This window comes from Mus pahari, chromosome 14 (genome assembly GCF_900095145.1).
Source record: "Mus pahari chromosome 14, PAHARI_EIJ_v1.1, whole genome shotgun sequence".
NCBI classification, from domain to species: Eukaryota; Metazoa; Chordata; class Mammalia; order Rodentia; family Muridae; genus Mus; species Mus pahari.
In genome coordinates, this window is record NC_034603.1 from 55,053,194 (window position 1) to 55,074,188 (window position 20,995).

At 42.6% G+C, this 20,995-nt stretch overlaps 1 protein-coding gene and 2 non-coding genes across 3 annotated transcripts in view; 2 read left to right on the forward strand and 1 right to left on the reverse strand.

Moving 5' to 3' along the window:
• Rad51c (RAD51 paralog C) overlaps positions 1-7,261 on the reverse strand; it is a 27,060-nt gene extending 19,799 nt beyond the window's left edge. The window contains exons 1-4 of the mRNA XM_029546184.1: positions 7,061-7,261; positions 5,355-5,613; positions 4,354-4,520; positions 498-631 (exon numbers count right to left, since the gene is read on the reverse strand). Of these exons, the coding sequence (XP_029402044.1) occupies positions 498-631; positions 4,354-4,520; positions 5,355-5,613; positions 7,061-7,178 (678 nt within the window). The 5' untranslated portion in view covers positions 7,179-7,261. The remainder of the gene's footprint in view (positions 1-497; positions 632-4,353; positions 4,521-5,354; positions 5,614-7,060) is intronic.
• Positions 7,262-15,323: 8,062 nt separating this feature from the next.
• On the forward strand, positions 15,324-15,487 carry LOC115065393. The gene has a single exon (XR_003845189.1). It is a non-coding gene; the product is annotated as a U1 spliceosomal RNA (small nuclear RNA).
• A 3,909-nt stretch (positions 15,488-19,396) lies between these two features.
• LOC115065489 lies at positions 19,397-19,560 on the forward strand. Its single transcript, XR_003845265.1, has one exon. It is a non-coding gene; the product is annotated as a U1 spliceosomal RNA (small nuclear RNA).
• The last annotated feature ends 1,435 nt before the right edge of the window (positions 19,561-20,995 follow it).

A 20,995-nucleotide genomic window follows, 5' to 3' on the forward strand; every position in this document is an offset into this window, starting at 1 on the left:
CGGATGGTTGTGAGCCACCATGTGGTTGCTGGGATTTGAACTCAGGACCTTCAGAAGAGCAGTCAGTGCTCTTAACCACTGAGCCATCTCTCCAGCCCTAGATATTTCAATCTTAAGACTATACAATGAATATACAATATTTTGAAATGTGAATAGCATATATATGCAAAATAAGTAATTAAGTGGTAGGGCAGGGAAAGAAGAGGCTTTTGGGGCTGAAGAGATGGCTCAGTGGTCAAGAGCACTGGTTGTTCTTCCAGAGGTCCTGAGTTCAATTCCCAGCAACCACAAGGTGGCTTACAACCATCTATAATGGGATCCAATGGCCTCTTCTGGGGTGTCTGAAGAGAAAGTGTACACACATAGATTAAATAAAGAAAGAAAGAAAGAAAGAAGAAGGAGAGGATTTGAACTGGCGTTAAGTTTATACTATTGCTACTGTTTATTTTTGAATATCAACACTCTCAACGGTGTTATTTTACTAGGATGATCCATACCTTTGGATGATCTGAAAGGAAATCTGGAAGGAGATAGACTTGTGCCAGCAGCTCAGTATAATCATGACAACGAAAATAATAAATATGGGAAAGAATATTTTCAAGAGTAAAATCCTTCAAGGCTTTCTGATGTTCTGAAACAAACAAACAAACAAACAAAGCAATCTTAAATAGCTTTAGTTTTTTTGTTCTAATAGTGTGCCAAACATAAACAATCAAGTTGTTTTTTCATAACAAAATGGAATACCTTTGTATCACTGTAAAACATACTTTCTACAAGACAACAAGAACTATTGTAATGACTGTAATCTGTGATTTGATGATTGCTGTCCTATTATAACTTTAATTTTTTTCAAATCTTATTTTTAATGATGGTTCTTAAATGCTTTAATCCCCACTATAGCCCACCACCCACCAGAGGTAGTAGAAAAGAAAGAATACAGGGTAAGTGGACCTGTTTAGAAAGGGTCTTTGTAACAACTCCTGTAGCTCAGTTCACAAGTTAGCAGGCAGCAGCATCCCCATCTACTCACAAACACTTCATAGATACACTAGCAGTCCAGTCAAGTAGAGATGGACTAGCAACAGTGGAGACATGACTTAGCAGAGACAGCCAGTTCTCAGCCTCTGCTCCAGTCATCAGGAGGAACCAACAGAACACCAGGAGTTCTCGGCTATGCCTCTCTCAGGGAAGTGAAGATCAGCAAAGACTCAAGACCCACAAGTGTTGCTACACCAGCAAGCCAAGCTCTGTCTCTGTCACACAGTCCTATTTATACCCTCCAATCACGTATCCTCCACATACCTTGCCTCAGCCAGTTACATGGTGAGACCATATCTCAAAAAATAAAAGGGGGAAGGGTGCTTGGAAAGATGATCGGTGGTTAAGAGTACTGACTCCTCTTCCAGAGCAACTAGGGTTTGATTCCTAGAACCTATACATCAGCTCACAACTCCCTATAATGCCCTCTTCTGGCCTCCAATGGCACTGAACATACACACAGTGCAGACACATTCAGGCAAAACACCCCAAGAGATAAAAATCAACGAAAGTCAGTTTGGTTTTGAAATGAGAAACTAATTATTATATTTCAGAATGTTTTGGTTTTTTGTTTCTTTGTTTTTTGAGACAGGGTTTCTCTGTGTAGCCCTGGCTGTCCTGAAACTTACTCTGTAGACCATGCTGGCCTCAAACTCAGAAATCTGCCTGCCTCTGCCTCCTGGCCTCCCGAGTGCCGGGATTAAAGGCGTGCGCCACCACTGCACAGCTTCGGAATGTTTTAAAAAATATTTTACTGCTCTTGGGTGTTTTGCCTCCATGTAAGTGGACCATGTATGTGCTCGATGCCCATGGACGCCAGAAGAGAGCATCGGACCCCTGAAACTGGGGCTGCGGACAGGTGTAAGTGCTATGTGGGTGCTTGGACCCAAAGTTGGGTTCTCTTCAAGAGCAGCAAGAGCTCTTAACAATAAACCATCTCTTCAGCACCTGAATTCAATCCACAGGACCCACATAGTGGAAAAAGAAAGCAACTCTCAGGTTGTCCTCAGATCGTCACACATGTGCACACACACTAAATAATGATTTTTTTTTTCCTTAAAGATTTATTTATTTATTATATGTAAGTACATTGTAGTTGTCTTCAGACACTCCAGAAGAGGGCGTCAGATCTTGTTATGGATGGTTATGAGCCACCATGTGGTTGCTGGGATTTGAACTCCGGACCTTCGGAAGAGCAGTCGGGTGCTCTTACCCACTGAGCCATCTCACCAGCCCATGATTTTTTTTTAAAAGACTTACTTATTTATGTAAAAGAATGTTTTGTCTGCATGTACATACGCACACCAGAAGAGGTACTGGATCCCATTACAGATGGTTGTGAGTTGACATGTGAGTGCTGGGAATTGAACTCAGGACCTCTGGAAGAGCAGGCAATACTTTTAAAAACTGAGTCATCTCTACATCATGATAAATATGACTTTAAAATTTTTTTTTAAAATCAGAAACTCTTTAAACTCTGAATCTGAGGCCAGCCTGAGCTACACAGTGAGTTCCAGGTCAATTTGAGTAACAGAACAAGATCCCTTCTGAAAAAGTCAAATTTTAAAAAGTACTTACAGTTTAACATAATAGAACAAAACCAACAAGGGGGTGGAGTTGGAGGTGTTTGCCTGCTATGAGCAAGGACCTGTGTTCAGCTCCTAGCATGTGTACACAAACACACAGAGATTCACAGAAAACAAGGACGGGAATTAAACTCACTGACAGACTGCTTGCCTGACATTTACAAGGCTCTGGGTTTGATCCTCAACCTGACAAAAACAAAGGACAGAACAAAGTGGGGAAAGAAACTAGTTGCACAGGGTAGCTCTGACCTGTACCCCAGCAGGGCAGAGGAAGCAGCAAGCTCCACTTAGAAAGGTCATCCTCAGGGACACTGGCTTCCTCAAATATAAACTACATTAGTAAAACAGTCACCAGAAAAACTTCAGCTTTAATCATAAATCAATTGTTAAAACCTTCACATTCCAGTGCCTCAGTAGATCTACTGATCGTACAGCAAGATTTTAAGGTGTTTATTAACAGAAGAATTTTGTCTTCTACCTCTCCAGTATCATCTCTGGCCTGAGCCATGTAAACACTACTGAAAAACCATATATACAAACAATGAATTTGTTTTTAACAAACTGTGTAGGTGTGTGTTTGTGTGTATACTCTTATGCAAATGCTACAGTGCGTCTGTGGATATCAGAGAACAATTGTCAGCAGTGAGTGTTCTCTCTTTCTACCGTATTGGTTCTGGGGATCAAATTCACACCATCAAGCTGGGTGGTAAGCTCCTTTACCTGCTGAGCAATCTCAATTACTTATAAAAGTAATGGCTGCTGGACCAGAGAGATGGCTCAGTGGTTAAGAACATGAACTTGCTGGAGGAGGTGGTGCATGCCTTTCATCTCAGCACTCAGGAAGCAGAAGCAGGCAGATCTCTCTGAGTCTGAGGCTACATAGTGAGTTCCAGGACAGCCAGGGCTGCATAATAAAGAGACCCCGTTTCAAATAAACAAAACAAGAACAAAAACATGAACTGGTTTTCCTGACAAACTGAGTTGGATTCTTAGAAACGGAGTATCCGTATCACAGCCACTGTACTCTGGCTCCAGGAGGATCAGATGCCTCTGGCCTCTGTGAGCACCTGTACACATGCACATGTACACACAACACTTACTTTAAAATATGTTTTTATAATTTCCTTTTAATATGTGCATTCATGTCAGGCCTTCATACATGTCTGCTGTGTAAGGGTGTCAGAAGCCCTGGAACTGGAGTTACAAACAGGATCGAGCTGCCATGTTGGTACTAAAAATTGGATCCAGGTCCTCTCTCTAGTCCCTAAAAAAAATTTTGTTTTAATTAAAATCTTCAAAAAAGGGCTGGAGAGATGGCTCAGCGGTTAAGAGCACTGACTGCTCTTCCAGAGGTCCTGAGTTCAAATCCCAGCAACCACAAGGTGGCTCACAACCATCTGTAATGGGGATCCCATGTCCTCTTCTGGTATGTCTGAAGACAGCTACAGTGTATGTATGTGTATATATATATATATATATATATATATATATATATTACACATCTTCAAAAAAAAAGTTAATAGCTGCCACATTGGGTATGACACAGGTCTATCATTCCAGCATTTTAGAGACTGAGGCAGAAGGATCACACACGACGTGGTTTATGGGGAGAGCACTGTACATCATTTTGCAACAAAAGTATTGGAGTTTAACTAGTTACGCTTCTAGTTTGGGACAGTGTCTTACTAAGGTCTGAGATATGCACACATACAAACCGTCTTTAACTTACCTTCTTCCGTGTGGGTTCCTGCTATGAGATGAAGGTGCTGAATGCAGGCAGTTGCAAGGCTGACCACTCTATCAACCATAAAACTTCCCTCTGTATCAATAAATACTGCTTCACCGGCCACGCCTCCAAAACATTCTGGAATCTGCACATCTACTGCCAATTGCATACTGTCAAGAAATGAAATGACCAGATCATTATCATAACCATTTAAAATGTCTGTGGTAAACTGCATATGATCATCAGCTAGATCAAGTTTTCTAAATGCAAATAAATACCCCAAGGCAAAAGACATGTCTAATTCTCCATAGCTCCAAATACATAGGCAATATTATCTAGCTGCCTAGATAATAGATAAGGTGTTGAACAAAGTTATAACTAAGGAAGTGGCAGTGGGTTTTAGGTTGCTGGGAACTGAATGCTTTACTTTCTCTGAGTCCTGGTCTGGCAATGTAGCCCAGGCTGATCCTTCAATCCCAATCCTTCTATCTCAGTCTCCATTCTACCCCTACTGTCCTGTTTATAGGAGTGTGGGCCATAACCAGGTAGACACACATTTTTTTGAGGGGGAAGACAGGGTCTTGCTATATATCACTGGCTGGTCTAGCAACTGTTATACAGCCCAGAACATCCTATTTCATAGCACTCCTGCTTCAGTATCCTGAGTGATGAGATTATGAGTATATCACCAAACCTGGTTCAGAACTCTTCTTTATCAAATACAAATCAACTTTTAAACATTTGACAAATGTATCACAGAAGCCAGTTAATTAGGAGTGTATATGTTTAGTGACCAGGCAATATTACAAAAGAAACATTTTTGATGTCAAAACTTTATCAAGAAGATGGGGTACCTGGATAATATAAATGGTAAGCTGATTGATTGACGTGAACACATACAAAATAGTAACGTATGCTTCTCGGTTTCCCAACTACAAACTCACAGCAGAATATTCTGCTTGTTACATTAAGTCCACCCGTAAGTAGGGAACGTCTTATTTTACCATAACTGTGTTTTTCCAACCCCTGGTACCCCACACACTTCTGTCGTTTTCATCAGGGGTATTCCACCCCCAAGAATGTTGTCGAGTGCAGAACAGAAGGTGATTATGAAGCCCTGGGTATGCTCTTGCTCTAGAAGTTCCAGTGCTGTGCACTTCTTGTTTGCCACAGATGTACCGGCACATCTTGGTTTATTTGTGAGACATTCTCTTCTTAGAATTTGTAGAGTTTCCAAGGCTTCCTCTTTAGATATCCCAACTTCTATAAATAAAATAAGAAAAAGAAAACCTGACATTAGAGATTTAAAAGTGTAACTCAGATCCTGGCATGGGGGCCCATGCCTTTAATGCCAGCACTAGGAAGACAGGCAGGCCAGCATGGTCTACAGATCTAGTTCCAGGGCAGTCAGGACTACACTGAGAAACCTTTTTCTTTCCTTTTCTCTCTCTCTCTCTCTCTCTCTCTCTCTCTCTCTCTCTCTCTCTCTTTTCTTTTTTAAAGATTTATTTTTATTTTATGCATGTGAGTACATGTAGCTGTCTTCAGACACACCAGAAGGGGGCATCAGATCCCATTACATATGGTTGTGAGCCACCATGTGGTTGCTGGGAATTGAACTCTTCCTCTGAAAGAGCAGTCAATGCTCTTAACCGCTGAGCCATCTCTCCAGCCCAACCTTTTCTGGAACCAAACAAAAGTCTAACACAGTAATGAAGTATCCAATTATTTAGTTATTTAGCAGTTGGGGATCAAAACCAGGGCCTTGGGCATGAGCTAGTCAGTGCTCTACCGGTCTGCAACTACCCTGTTAGGATCATCACTGTGATGTAAAACTTAAAATTAGACTAGGGGTGTAGCTCTGTGGTGGAGTGTTTAACTAACATTGGCAAAGCCATGAGTTCAATACACAACACTTAAACAAAAATCAAACCAGATTCCATTCTGTCCTCTTTGGTCACCAACAAAGAGATGCGCATAGTATTACTGGCACAGTGGGTGACTACAGCGAAGTTTGGATTTTGTGAACATTAAGGATGCGGTGATCCCCGCTTCTTTATTTTTATTTATTTATTTTATATTTTTTGACTGTGTTTCTCTGTGTAGCCCTGGCTGTCCTGGAATTCACTTTGTATACCAGGCTGGCCTCGAAATCCGCCTGCCTCTGCCTCCCAAGTGCTGGGATTAAAGGCCTGCGCCACCACTACCCGGCTGTGATTCCCACTTACATGTAACCTAGAGAACTCTTGAGAAAAGTCAGGGGTGGGGGGCCAGTATTCCCGTGAATCACGAACGTCTTCCTAGAGCTTTCTCCAGGTCTAAGGGAATGTTCTATTGCTTTTCACACTGAAATGTCTCTAGTCCTTCTCTAACCCTTTATTTCTCAAATTCAGTCCGTCCGCCCCGCTAGGATCTTTGACCAGCGAGAATTACATGGCTTGTGACTGTTTCCCAGCCCTGTTCATCATGAAACCTCAAGATGGGAAGTCGGTTCTTTCATCTACGGATTGGACATCCTGGTCCAAGAGGAAACTTCCTTAGGCCATTAAGTGAGGCACTCCTCAAAGCATCCAGCGAGCACGGAGAAAGCAGTCAGTAGACGTTGCTCCACACAGTTCCAAGCACAAGAGATTAAACAGCGGAGTCAAAAGATCGGCTTGGCGGAGGCGGGCGAACGAAGACGGAGGCGGCGCCAGGCGGGAGTCGTTACCTTTGCTGAGCTCGGAGGGCTTCACCTCCAGGACGTCCTCCGCAGTCTGAAACCCCGCAGCCACCAGCTTCCCGCGCACCGCGAGAGACAGCGGAAAACCCACCAACTCCCGCTGCATTTTTTTTTTTTTTTTTTTTTTTTTTTTGAGAGCTCGGCGCCTACGCACGCAGTGACGTAGAGCGAGAGGCGCGAAAGCGCTGGAAACCCAAACTCCGCCCTCCCGCGGGGGGCGGGGTAATGGCATGACGTCACGCGTGCGGCGGAAGGGGCGGGGCTCGTGCGGCCTAGCCTCCCGAGGCCTTGCCGCTGCTGCTGCTGCTGAGGGAACACCACACACACTGGTTACATGTAACGTAGTTTTCTAGTGTCCTTAGTCCGAGTCACGTTTCGGGTCTAGCCTGACAGTGAGAACATAAACAAACAAAACAAAGAGGCTGGAGACACGGAGATGGTAGCCAGGTCAAGATCCCATACAGCATATTTCCTCGCCACGCTCTGCCCTCTGTCACGGGTTCCTCAAGAACCCATGCCCCTGGATGAACGTTGCAGACGCAACAACCAAAAACTGACCAGTTGGCTGTTTCCTGCGGTGAAAAATCCAAAAAAGCCCTTGTAGGAGGCCTGGTGTGTGTCCCCTGACCCTCCCCAGGCTACCCCTTGCTTTTCCCGCCCTCGCGGGGGATTGTGGGCCAGCCTCCCACCTTGGGGGGCTGCGGTAGTGAGCGGTTGGCGTCCACGCACTCGCCCACGCACGCACACACGCACGCACGCACAGCTTCCGGTGGGTGACCCGGGGGACTCCGGAGGTCCCTCGGAGCGTGGCGGTTTCTGAGAGCATTCATGTCGGCAGGCCTGCCTAGCGTAAGAAGTAGCTGGAAAAGTAAGCTATGTGTCCTTGTCCTCTCATGGTCTAGCCTGGGCCTCTGGTGTCCCGAGGGAGGGGCAGGACCTCTTTAGTAACTAGAGTTGACCCGGAGTGACTGCTTCCACATCAGGACTTTTGGGGAGATTGGCAGTTTGGGAAGTGGCTTTGCCCGAGAAATACAGAGGATGATATAAAAAAAAAAGGTGTCGTGACAGGCAGTGGTGGCCACACGCTTTTAATCCCAGCACTTGGGAGGCAGAGGCAGGCGGATTTCTGAGTTCGAGGCCAGCCTGGTCTACAGAGTGAGTTCCAGGACAGCCAGGGCTACACAGAGAAACCCTGTCTGGAACACCCCCCAACCCCCAAAACAAAAGAAAGGTCAGTGCTACCAATGCTCAGCTAAAGCAACGACACTTTATTAGTACTTTTCTTTTGTATTTGTGTGTAGACACACAGGCCACATTACTAGAGTGGAGGTGAGAGAAATTGGTTCTCGGCTCCCACCATGTGGGTATTAGGGACGGATGGAATTCAGGCTTGGCAACCGGGCCCTTTATCTGCGGAACTACCTCTCCCCTCCTTGGTAGTGATTTTTAGCCTGGATTTTTATTCAGGAATTTAAGCTTTAAATACTCCAAATCAGTCATTCAAGTACTAAGGAAGGTAGCAACATTTTGAACAGTGTAGAGAATGTCACAGATCTTAAATGTTCATAGACACAGTCATAAAAGTATGAGGATGGGGGCTGGTGAGATGGCCCAGTGGGTAAGAGCACCCGACTGCTCTTCCAAAGGTCCGGAGTTCAAATCCCAGCAACCTCATGGTGGCTCATAACCATCCATAACAAGATCTGACGCCCTCTTCTGGAGTGTCTGAAGACAGCTACAGTGTAGTTACATTAAATAAATAAATCTTAAAAAAAAAAAAAAAAGTATGAGGATGGAAAAACAGCACCATTTTCTTGAAACTTAAACACTGCTTGTGGACGTTGTACATCGTGGTGCGCACTAGGCTCCGCACCACGATGTACAACGTCCACAAGCAGCTGCTTGTGGACGTTGTACATCGTGGTGCGGAGCCTAGTGCGCACCACGATGTACAACGTCCACAAGCAGGTGAGATGGCCCAGTGGGTAAGAGCACCCGACTGCTCTTCCAAAGGTCCGGAGTTCAAATCCCAGCAACCTCATGGTGGCTCATAACCATCCATAACAAGATCTGACGCCCTCTTCTGGAGTGTCTGAAGACAGCTACAGTGTAGTTACATTAAATAAATAAATCTTAAAAAAAAAAAAAAAAGTATGAGGATGGAAAAACAGCACCATTTTCTTGAAACTTAAACTTAGAAAACTTTTTACTATCCGGAGCAAGCTCCAAATTCTGTGTCTCTCCTTGGAGGAGGAGAATGTGTTTATCCCATTTGATGACTAGGAAAGCTTGGTAGGACTGGACAAAATATGGTTTATGAAAGTACATTGTTAAGCCGGGCCTGGTGGCGCAGGCCTTTAATCCCAGCACTCGGGAGGCAGAGGCAGGCGCATTTCTGAGTTCGAGGTCAGCCTGGTCTACCAAGTGAGTTCCAGGACAGCCAGGGCTACACAGAGAAACCCTGTCTCGAAAAACCAAAAAAAAAAAAAAAGAAAGTACATTGTTTAGTTTATATAGGATTTATATTTGAGTATTCAGTTATTATTAGATGTTATTTCCCCAGGGAGAATTTGTGCTTAATATTTATAAAGCAGTTGGGTTCTTAGGTGAGAAGATAGTAAGTTAAAAAGAGAAAAGGGGCAGGCAATGGTGGCTCTCGCCTCTAATCTCAGCACTCGGGAGGCAGAGGCAGGCCCATTGCTGAGTTCGAGACCACTCAAGACTACACAAGAGAAACTCTGTCTCAAAACAAAAACAAAACAAACAAACAAATAAAAAAAAAAAACAAAAACAGATAATAGGGCTGGAGAGATGGCTCAGTGGTTAAGAGTGCCTGCTGCTCTTCCAGAGATCCAGGTTCAATTCCCAGCACCCACATAGCAGCTCACAACTCTGTAACTCCAGTTCCAGGGGATTGGACGACCTCACGCAGACATACATGCAGACAAAGCAACAATACACATAAAATGAAAACTAATTTTTTTTTTTTTTTTTGGTTTTTCGAGACAGGGTTTCTCTGCATAGCCCTGGCTGTCCTGGAACCCACTTTGTAGACCAGGCTGGCCTCAAACTCAGAAATCCACCTGCCTCTGCCTCCCGAGTGCTGGGATTAAAGGCGTGTGCCACCACACCAGGCAAAAAACTAAATTATTAAGATTTATTTATTTACTTACTTTATGTATGTGAGCACACTATCACTCTTGTCAGACACACCAGAAGAGGGCACCAGCTCCCATCACAGATGGTTGTGAACCATCATGTGGCTGCTGGGAATTGAACTCAGGATCTCTGGAAGAGAAGCAGCCAGTGCTCTTGATCACTGAGCCATCTCTCTAGCCCCGAAAACTAAATTATTAAAAAACAATAATAAAATAAATAAATAGGAGGAGAAAATGGAAGAAAAAATTCTGTCCACATAAAAACCTGAACATGGGTGTTTCTAGCTTCTATATTCATAGTTTTTAATTGTAGAAGCAACCAAGATGTTCTTTAGTATGTGAATAAAAACTGATCTACCCATATTTTGAAAATATTACTCAACTAAATGAAATGAGCTTTCAAATCATGACTAGACCACAAGAACCGTAAACAGGTACTACCAAGCGGAGAGAAGGCAGCCTGAGAAGGCTGTGCACTGTCTGGGTCCACCGGAGGACGTGGTATCAATAAAAAAAGAAGCATCTCCTAAAGCTGGCAGGCAAAAGCATGGGCGTTTGGTTCTTAGGGAGCGAAAATACTCTCTGTGGTACTGTTTGTGTGGATACATGCCCTGTGTTTTTGTCCAAGGCCACAGAATGTATGGCAGAAGTAAATTCTAAGTTAAACTGTGTACTTTGGGTGACTATCATGCACTCAAGTGTTTCAAGATATGGAAAAGACAAGAACTCAGGATATAGATAGATAAGCTAACTGAGGAAAGCAGTATAGCAATGTTTCCTAGCATCCAGTATTTGCCTTCTTTGTGGTCCTGAAGCTTTACTTATAAATAACTGGCACAAGGATGGTCATTTAGTACAATGGTGATTTAATGAAAATAAAAGTTAAAATATATGAAACAAAATTAAAAAAGAGAAAATGGAGTTATAAGTAGTAATATATCTTCAGCTTGGTCAAATGCAGTGGATTTGCTTTTTACATTTTTATTTTGTCATCTTGAAGAATTAAACTACTTGACTGTGTACTTGGGCAATTAGATGCTGTTGACATCTACCATCTAATTTTCAACAGACGGGGTGGCACAGACTTGTAGATCCAGCTACTCAGGAGGTTGAGACAGAGTGATCAGAAGTCCAGGGCTCACCTGGCATACAGAGTGAGCATAGTCCTCGGTGGGCAGCTGAGACATAGTCATCTCAAAAAATAGAAAGAGGGCTAGGGATGTGGCTTGGTTATAGAGTGCTTCCCTTGAGTGTGATGATCTAGAGTCAATTCCCAGTACTAAAAAACAACACACAGAGACACACCAAAAACCACTCTATCGCCGGGCGTGGTGGCGCACGCCTTTAATCCCAGCACTCCGGAGGCAGAGGCAGGCAAATTTCTGAGTTCGAGGCCAGCCTGGTCTACAAAGTGAGTTCCAGGACAGCCAGGGCTATACAGAGAAACCCTGCCTCGAAAAACCAAAAAAAAAAAAAAAAAAAACACCCACTCTATCGTGTGTGCGTTATTTACATCATTCTCTGCTGAAACTTCGAATCTAGAACCTCTCAGTCCCTGTCAATCATGACTCCACTTTCAATTTTGAGCATGGCTTTCATGAATACATACTTTGTGCAAATGGAATAATATAGTAATTCTTCTTCTGTGACTGGTCTGTTTCACTTAGATGATGTCCTTAAGATTAATCCATGTGGTAGCATCTATAGGAATTTCCCTCTGTGTGTGTGTGTGTGTGTGTGTGTACTAGAGGGGAAGAGGAGAGAGAGCAAGAGCAAGTGATCATGTGTGCTGCAGAGACAGCTTCTAGTAGTCTGTTCTTCCACCATGTGGATCCCAGATATCTAACTCAGGTCTTTAGGTTTAACTGCAAACACTTTTATCCACTAAACTATCTCCCCAGCCCTTTATATCTGTGTTTCTTGGTTTTTTGTTTTTTGTTTTTTAATTATTATCAGAACTTGGGAGATAGTTCAGTGGGTAAAGTATGTGTCATGCAAGTATAAAGACTTAAGGTCAAATCTCCAGGATGTTTGTGGAATGGAGCATAGAGTCACTTTATAACCCTAGTGCTCCTGCATTGAGATGTGAGACAGATAGGAAACTCCCCGGAAGCTTGGAGGCCAAGTGGCCTGCATATGCAGTGGTACCTTTGTTAGGGTTACTATTGCTGTGGTGAAACACTAGTACTGAAAGCAATTTGAGGAACAAAGGGTTTATTTAGCTTACACTTCCATATCACAGTTCATCTTAAAAGGAAGGACAGGAACTCAAGCAAAGCAAGAACCTGAGGCTGGAGAGATGGCTCAGTGGTTAAGAGCACTGACTGCTCTTCCGAAGGTCCTGAGTTCAAATCCCAGAAACCACATGGTGGCTCACAACCATCCTTAAAGAGATCTGACACCCTCTTCTGGTGCAACTGAAGACAGCTATAGTGTACTGTAGAGCACCAGCTTTAACACTCCCCAAAACCTGTTCCCCAGATCATTAGAAAATTGGCCAGTAAAGAGCTCTTTGTTCTCAAAGGCCGGCAAGGAGCCTTCTGTCCCTCTGCCTGACAGCTAGGCAATTATCAGCAGTTGCCCTAGCCAGGTGCCCATCTCCCCGTGTTTGGGACCAGGAATGTGCACCAAAAGATAGCTTATGACCCCCTTGCCAATAAATGAAGCCAGGTGTTAGTTTCCTAACCCCTGTGGAATGTTTACTAAAGATAACTCCGCCGAAGAAGAGCTATAATTCTCTTACTCCCCATTTACTGTGATCCTACCAAGGATCCTACTGTTAGGACAAACGATCGAGGTCGAACTCTTCAGTTCTTGTGTGAGTTAGGAGTTAGGCCTCGGCTAGCCAATTGAATAAACCTCATGCGGTTTTGCATCAAGACCGATTTCTCTTGAGTTTTGGGGGTGCCATTTCATCCCGGGATCTGGGCGAGGTCTTCCCTTGTTTCAGGGGCCTTACTTAGATATAATAATAAATAAATCTTAAAAAAAAAAAAGGGGGTTTCTTCTTTCTGCTGGGCAGTAATGGTGCGTACCTTTAATCCTGGCCCTCAGAAGGAGATGGATCTCTGAATTCGAGGCCAGCCTGGTTTACAGAGCAAGTTCCAGGATGGCCAGAGCTACACAGAGAATCTCAGTCTTGGGGAGGAAAAAAACACCTTTCCCAAGTATGTCAAAACCATGATTTACATCACAAAGTTCATAGTCCTTATGAGAAAAATTAATCATTCTTTGGAGTGATCTGAATTTGAAGTAAGATTCCATGGAGTAAGTAAGAAGTAGAAACTTATAATTGACTGATAGATCGTGGACATAAAGGTATTATCCATTGCATTTCAGCTGTGCTGAGCCTTGTGATTTCTTAAATGTGCAGTGCCAAACTCTGGTAGTTTGAGGCTGTAGTTTATGCTATCCCTGAGTTGCTTTAAAAATGGAGCTTGCATCTTCTTACAACTGAGCAGCGTTTTTTTTTTGTTTTTTGATTTTTCGAGACAGGGTTTCTCTGTGTAGTCCTGGCTGTCCTGGAACTCACTCCGTAGACCAGGCTGGCCTCAAACTCAGAAATCGACCTGCCTCTGCCTCCTAAGTGCGCCCCAACGCCCGGCTGAGCAGTGTTTTCGTTGTTGTTTTTTTTTTAAGACATGAGGCATACTGGTTGTTTGATACTTACTGTTACTTCTCTGACTGGGAGGAAGGGGAAGCAGAGAAGGGAGCTGGGAGCCGGGAGACAAAAGTGTCTGATTATATAAGGAAGGGCACCTGAGCCCTTGGCTGGAAACTGGAGGCCAGGTCTGCTTTGTTATGTAAAATATGCACTTAAGTCCCATGTCCTTGGTCTGAAACCAAACAACCTGATAGTAGTTCAGAAGCCTTCTCTGTTTAAGTTGTGCGGTAATACTAACTTTACCACTGGTTTAATGGTTTGATTGAAGTAAATTTATCACACTTGTGATGGGTGGGCGGTATTGTAGCATTGTCTTTACTTAAGTGTCACCCTAAAGCCAGAAAGTAGGGCTGCATTCCAGGAGTGTTTAGAGGATCCAGAGGTTAGGCTTCCACATCACTTTTTTTTTTTTTGGTTTTATTTTTTTTTTTCAAGACAGGGTTTCTCTCTGTAGCCCTGGCTGTCCTGGAACTCACTCTGTAGACCAGGCTGGCCTCGAACTCAGAAATCCGCCTGCCTTTGCCCTCCCAAATGCTGGGATTAAAGGAGTGCCCAGCTACATTTATTGTAATTACACAATAGATTAAGTAATGAATAAACACTACTTAGAAGCCCTTTCTTCTCTCACCCAAATTCTAGTTATCCTTTCGTTCTTTCCAGAACTTTCATTCTTTCAGAAATAATGTACATCTTCTCAGTCTTTAAGATGTGCCTCAAACTCATTGTGCGAGTGCACACTTATAATCCCAGCACTTGGATCTGAAGTTTGTCATAATTCGAGGCCATTTTAGGACTCAGAGCAAGCAAACAAACAAATGGAACTTGTTCTCTCCTCTTACAGTGTAGGTCTCTGGAATCAAACCCCGTTCGTCAGGCTTAGAGGCAAACCCCTTACTGTTCATGAATCATCAGTCTGAGCATTTTTATGATTTATCAGGCAGAGTAAGACAGTCCACAAGTAATGCACTTTTAAAACTAACCTTTCTGTGCCGGTTTTCACGGTGCAGCTGTTTTTGTTGTTACTGTTAGTGTTAATTCCACTCTTACACTTATGAAAGTAAATGTCTATTGTTCTAGAAGGCTACAGAACAAAAAACAAAACAAAATGCTATCTACTTTAGGTTCAATGGTATTTTCCCGCTGACAGGGAGGCGGGTTTTTCAGTACAGGAAATGAGTCACTATGGAGGTGGTACTATGTAGATGAAAATTCAGGAGCAAACTGGGAAAAGCAACTGCTTCCAAATATTTGTGATTTTTAGAGTGTAGTTTTGGAAAAACGCTTAGCCTACTAATTCTCCCAAGTGTTTTGGAATGTGGGGAGCCATTATACATGAAGTTATAGAGTGTTTTAATGAGGCTTAAATATTTACCGTAATTATGAAATGCTATGCATATCATGCTGTTCAGGCTCCGTGGCCATGCAATTCATACTTACCTGGCAGGGGAGATACCATGATCACGAAGGTGGTTTTCCCAGGGCGAGGCTTATCCATTGCACTCCGGATGTGCTGACCCCTGCGATTTCCCCAAATGCGGGAAACTCGACTGCATAATTTGTGGTAGTGGGGGACTGCGTTCGCGCTCTCCCCTGGTCTATTTGGTCTTAAAAATAGAGCTTATGGACTGGTGAGATGGCTCAGCGGGGTGCACTCCTCTTCCAAAGTTCAAATACCAGCAATCACATGGTAGGTCTCTGAAGACAGCTACGGTGTACTTACATATAATAAATAAACAAATCTTAAGAATAGGGCTTATGAGTAGTATTTGTCGGCAGTTACTGTTGTCTTTCTATTTGGTTTGTTAGATGTTGCTGTATTTTACCTTAGAAAATAGTTTAGTCTTTTGTTGCCTGTGTATGTTAATTCATCCTTACTGCACCTTTCTTTCTGGTAACCTGAGTATAAGCTCAGAGTTGTTGCTGGATTGAATATTACAGTATCTAGGGATGGCTCTGGATATTGATATTACCTAAGGCTTGACCTGTTTCTAAGTCTTCCTACACCCAACAATATGATTATGTTTACAATGTCTCCAGAACTCTGGGTGTATCATTCCTAAGTTGACCTATAAATTTAAGTATTTAATAGAAATAATAAACCAAGTACCAAAAAACTGGTTTGCATTTGGAAGGCAGAGAGGCAGGGAAGAGGCCAACGTGGTCTACATATAAAGTGCCAGGTTTTGTGTTTTGTTGTGAAGCATAAGCAAAATTTGAAGGAAAGAATGTGGGTTAGTAGTAGAACTGTTGCCTAGCATGTTTAAGTTACTAGGTTCAAACCAACACTGCATAGTAAAAAGATGAGTTCTAACTTTGTGTGTGTGTTGAGTTCTTTGTTTTTGTTTATTTGTGGGGCTTGAAGGGGGAGTGAGGAAGCAGTCAAGATGGGGTTCTCTGTGTAACAGCCTTGACTGGCCTCACTTTGTAGACTAGGCTGACCTCGAACTCATAGAGGTCTTTCCAGTGTTTGGATTAATAGCATGCGACACCACTCCCAGGGTGTATAAGTGTTTTTTGCTTGTATGTATATATAGGTGCACCACCCACATGACTGGCACCTAAGAAAGTCAGAAGAAGGCATTGGATACTCTGGAACTGGAGTTATGGATAGTTGTGTTTGAGCTACCATGTAGGTTCCCAAATTGCACCCTGGTCTCTTCTACAGTAACAAGTGCTCTTAATCATTGAGCCATCTCTTCAACCCCACATGCTAACTTGTTGGTTGTTATAATAGAGCTACGTGTTAAGGAGTGCGAAGCTGTAGTTCAAACACCAGGAAGGTAGAAGCAGAAGGCTCAGGAATTCATAGTCTTCCTCTTCCACCTAACAAGTTATCTAGATATGCCTGGGCGGGGTCATATCTCAGCATCAGTAATTATATTAACATATTTAAGTGTTTGTAATATACCATGGTATTTCCATAAATTTAGGGTTCAATGCATGACCCTGATGCATCCATGTTCATTACTGCAATGTTCTTTTCAATTTAGATCAGCTATATCTCATCTAACCAAGATCTAGTTTCCCTATTAAAAATCGAACAGCCTGCTCTTTTCTAAAGTGGAACATATGAACACATGGATTGATCTTACTGTCCAGTACTCATTAAAAACAAAAAAAAAGAAAAACCTAAGAGCAGTGTTGACTTGTGCCTTTAATACCAGCACTCGGGAGGCAGAGACAGGCAGATCTCTGAGTTTGAGTCCAGCTTTGTTCAAAGTGTTAGTTTCAGAACAGCCAAAGCATCACAGAGAAAACTTGTCTCAAAAACAACCAAACCAACCAATCAAATAAACACACACACACCCAAAAATGTACTATCAGTTTTTTTGTTTTTTGTTTTTTTGTGTGGTAGGATCTCACTTGAAATGTCTTTGAGAGGTAGTTACTGACATCCACGCTGTTTTAAGCCAATTTTAAAAATCAAGTCCTGGGCTGAAGAGATGATTTGTAACGGATTAAGAGCAGAGCACTGGCTGCTCTTGCTGAGGATCACAGTTCACATTCCAGCCCAGACATGGCAGTTCACAGTTATCTGTAACTTCAGTTATGACACTTTCATACATATTTGCAAAACATACATACACACAGAAACAGACATACATACAGACAAAACACCAATGAACATTAAATAAAAATTAGCAAGGAATTTTGATTCCTTATTTTACTAATGGCTAGACCAAGAGACCCCTCCTGCCTCTGAAAAGCCTCTTTGGTGCCCAGGCTCACAGATACATAAAAAAAAAAAAAAACAAAAACAAAACAACAACAACAACAACAAAAACAAGCCATAATTACCTCAGTGCTTGGGAGAGGTAGGTTATGTTAGTGGTGGATTTAGAGTGGCCTGAAAGATCTACTTCTGCAAGGCTCAGCTGTGCCTTCTAGACACTATGTATTGATACATTTCAGATCCGGGCCAGTGCAGGAAGCATTGCCAGGGTTGAGGAGGCTGTTGTGGGGTGGATGGCTGAGACGTGCGTGACCAGGCATGGGATAGAATGCATTGCTTAGTCATTTTATCACTCCGTTGCTAGTACTTTATCCATGAAGAGAGGACAATTCTAGTTCTTGCCTGAAAGCATTGAGGATTAAACTTGTGGTGGTGGCGGTGGAGGGAAGGATTGTGTTCATGTTTTTCCCTTGACATTTTCAACATTTTTCCTGTTGAAAAACGGGTTACTGTTGACGAGGCCTTATGAAGTTTGGGGGGTGTTATTTGTTCCTTCTCAGTTTCACTTGAGAGCATTATTTAGTTGGCTATGTCAGTTTTAAACTGTTGCTAACTAGTCTGGTTGCAACAGGAAGGAGTATTCTCTTGGTCTCTGGTGGCCCTTCAGGCTCACAAACAGTCCCATACACTTTTATTTTTTATTTTTTTGCTTTTTCGAGACAGGGTTTCTCTGTGCAGTCCTGGGTGTCCTGGAACTCACTCTGTAGGCCGGGCTGACCTCGAACTCAGAAATCTGCCTGCCTTTGGGATTACAGGCGTGCACCACCTCTCCCAGCCTCCCATACACTCTTATAAAGATGAACTCTGAGCAGTCCGTCGTAGGTACTGGACCAGACTCGGACTTTCTGCCCCTAGTAGCAAAAGCATGTCTTCAGTCCTTTATTAGCTACAAGGCTGCATACTTTTTAAAAAAAAATTTTTTTTAGATTTATTTATTTACTATATGTAAGTACATCATAGCTGTCTTCAGACATTCCAGAAGAGGGGGTCACATCTCACTAAGGATAGTTGCAAGCCACCATGTGGTTGCTGGGATTTGAACTAAGGACCTTCTGAAGAGCAGTTGGTGCTCTTAACCACTGAACCATCTCTCCAGCACAGCTGCATACTTTTTTAGAACAAAAGTCAACTTAAACCCAGGCAACATTTTACAAATAAAGACCTAATCCTCCCAGAAATTCTCTTAGCAATTTTGAGAAGTAGAAATGAGGAATTTGATTGATTTTCTCTCTCTCTCTCTCTCTCTCTCTCTCTCTCTCTCTCTCTCATTTTTGGTTTTTCGAGTTGATTGATTCTCTTAAATGCAGTAGCAGTTGACTTGAAATAGCCTATCTTGCTGCCTTGTTCAGAGTACTCCCGACTGCTCACGACAAATCCAAGCTAAAACTTCTGTTAACAGCAAAAGATGAAAAACAACAATAACCGTGAAAGCGTTGTGATAGTAGGAAAGAGTGGTTTAAGAGTTAACGCATCCGGAAGAGAAAGGGAAACGGGGAGGAGGGGGGAACCTTGGAGACGTCACTACAGGGGCGGGGATATGCAAATAAGCAAATCCGGTCCTTGGTTTTTTGTTTTGTTTTGCTTTTTGAAGGTATATTTTAGGACGGAGTATTTTCAACGAGTATTTAGAAAATTTTGTTCTCATCTGGGTAATATACAAAAACTGTGTAGTCTCGAAAGGAAGGTCAAAAGAACGTATAGTATAATTGACCGTAACTGTACAGTGTGTCGATGATCAGGGTGAGGGGATACTGTTGCCTGCACAACTCATACTTACCTGGCAGGGGAGATACCATGATCATGAAGGTGGTTTTCCCAGGGCGAGGCTTATCCATTGCACTCCGGATGTGCTGACCCCTGCGATTTCCCCAAATGCGGGAAACTCGACTGCATAATTTGTGGTAGTGGGGGACTGCGTTCGCGCTCTCCCCTGATGTTGTTGTCTAAGTAAGAGAAGTATACTTCCTTTTTTTCTGTCTCTGCCAGTTTTTCACATAATATTTTTCTTTTTCTTTCTTTTTGGTTTTTCGAAACAGCGTTTCTCTTTGTAGCCTAGGCTGTCCTGGACACTCAAGAATTTTCCTGCCTCTGTCTCCCAAGTGCTGGGATTAAAGGCGTGTGCCACCATGCCCGGCTTTCACTGTTCTTTGTTGTCTCAGAGTTTATTCTGTAAAACTCTACTTCTTAATCCTCCCTGCTACCCATTTCCCTGTCCGTTGCAGTACCTACGTTTTGTTATGTAGCCTGTACTTTGAATACAGATTTTGTAATAGCATATTTTTTCTAGTTTGTGTATGTGCGTGTTTGGCCATAATTTGTATCATAACTTGTGGCATACTGCTTAGTAGGTGCTCTACTTCTTATTGGGTGACTAGGCATTTTTGATGGCTAGCATGCACATTTCTGAAGTACCAGAGGTACTTAAGGTACTTAACACCCAAGTGGGTGGAGGCATCGATCTACATTTACACATTCAAATTATACTGAAAACACCTTTTTCCTAGTATCTAGGAGTATAAGAAAATAGAGCAGGGAGTGGCATTTTGCTATATAAAAAAACTTACATATATACAGTTTGCACTAGAATTTTTTAAAAATCACTTTTCACATTTAGTGAGAGGATGTATTTTTAAAAATACTTCTCAGAAGTAATCTACAATCTCAAGCCTCCTGATTAAAGGATACTATATTTAAATTGTTTTTGAATTTTAATCTGGCTTCATTTTATATCCTTAATTCCTCTTCAAATAGTAGTCCATAGTTGTTATGCCCTTGATGTTTGTGCTTGTTGATTCGTGGCTATTTTTGTAGAACACAGGTTACCTTTTGTCTTCCTTAAACTGAGCATTGTAATGAGAATGGTGTAGTTTTAACATCTCATGCTATCTGTCAGTTAAGACATTGGGCAACTTAGTTTATTTTGTATAGCTTTGTAATTTATATATATTCTTTGTGTGTGATTTAAGTGAAAATGGCCTCCTTAGGCTCATTATGTTTGAATGCTTGGTCTCCACTGGTAGATCTATTTGGAAAGGATTAAAAGATGTTCTTGTTGGAGGATCATTTGTGACTGGGGTGGGTTTTGATGTTCCAAAGAGGGTGCCATTCCCAGTATTCTGTCTGCCTCCTACATGGTATCAAAGTGAGTTGTTAGGTATTTCTGCTGCCATGCCTTTGAGATGCTACCATAAACTCTAACCCTCTGGCACGAGAAGCCCAGTTAATGCTTTCTTTTATAAATTGCCATGGTCACAGTGTTTTGTCACAGAAATATAAAAGTAAGACAGCTGGGCATAGTGGTGCACACCTTTAATCCCAGCACTTGGGAGGCAGAGACAGGCAGATTTTAGGCCATGATAAGTTCCACA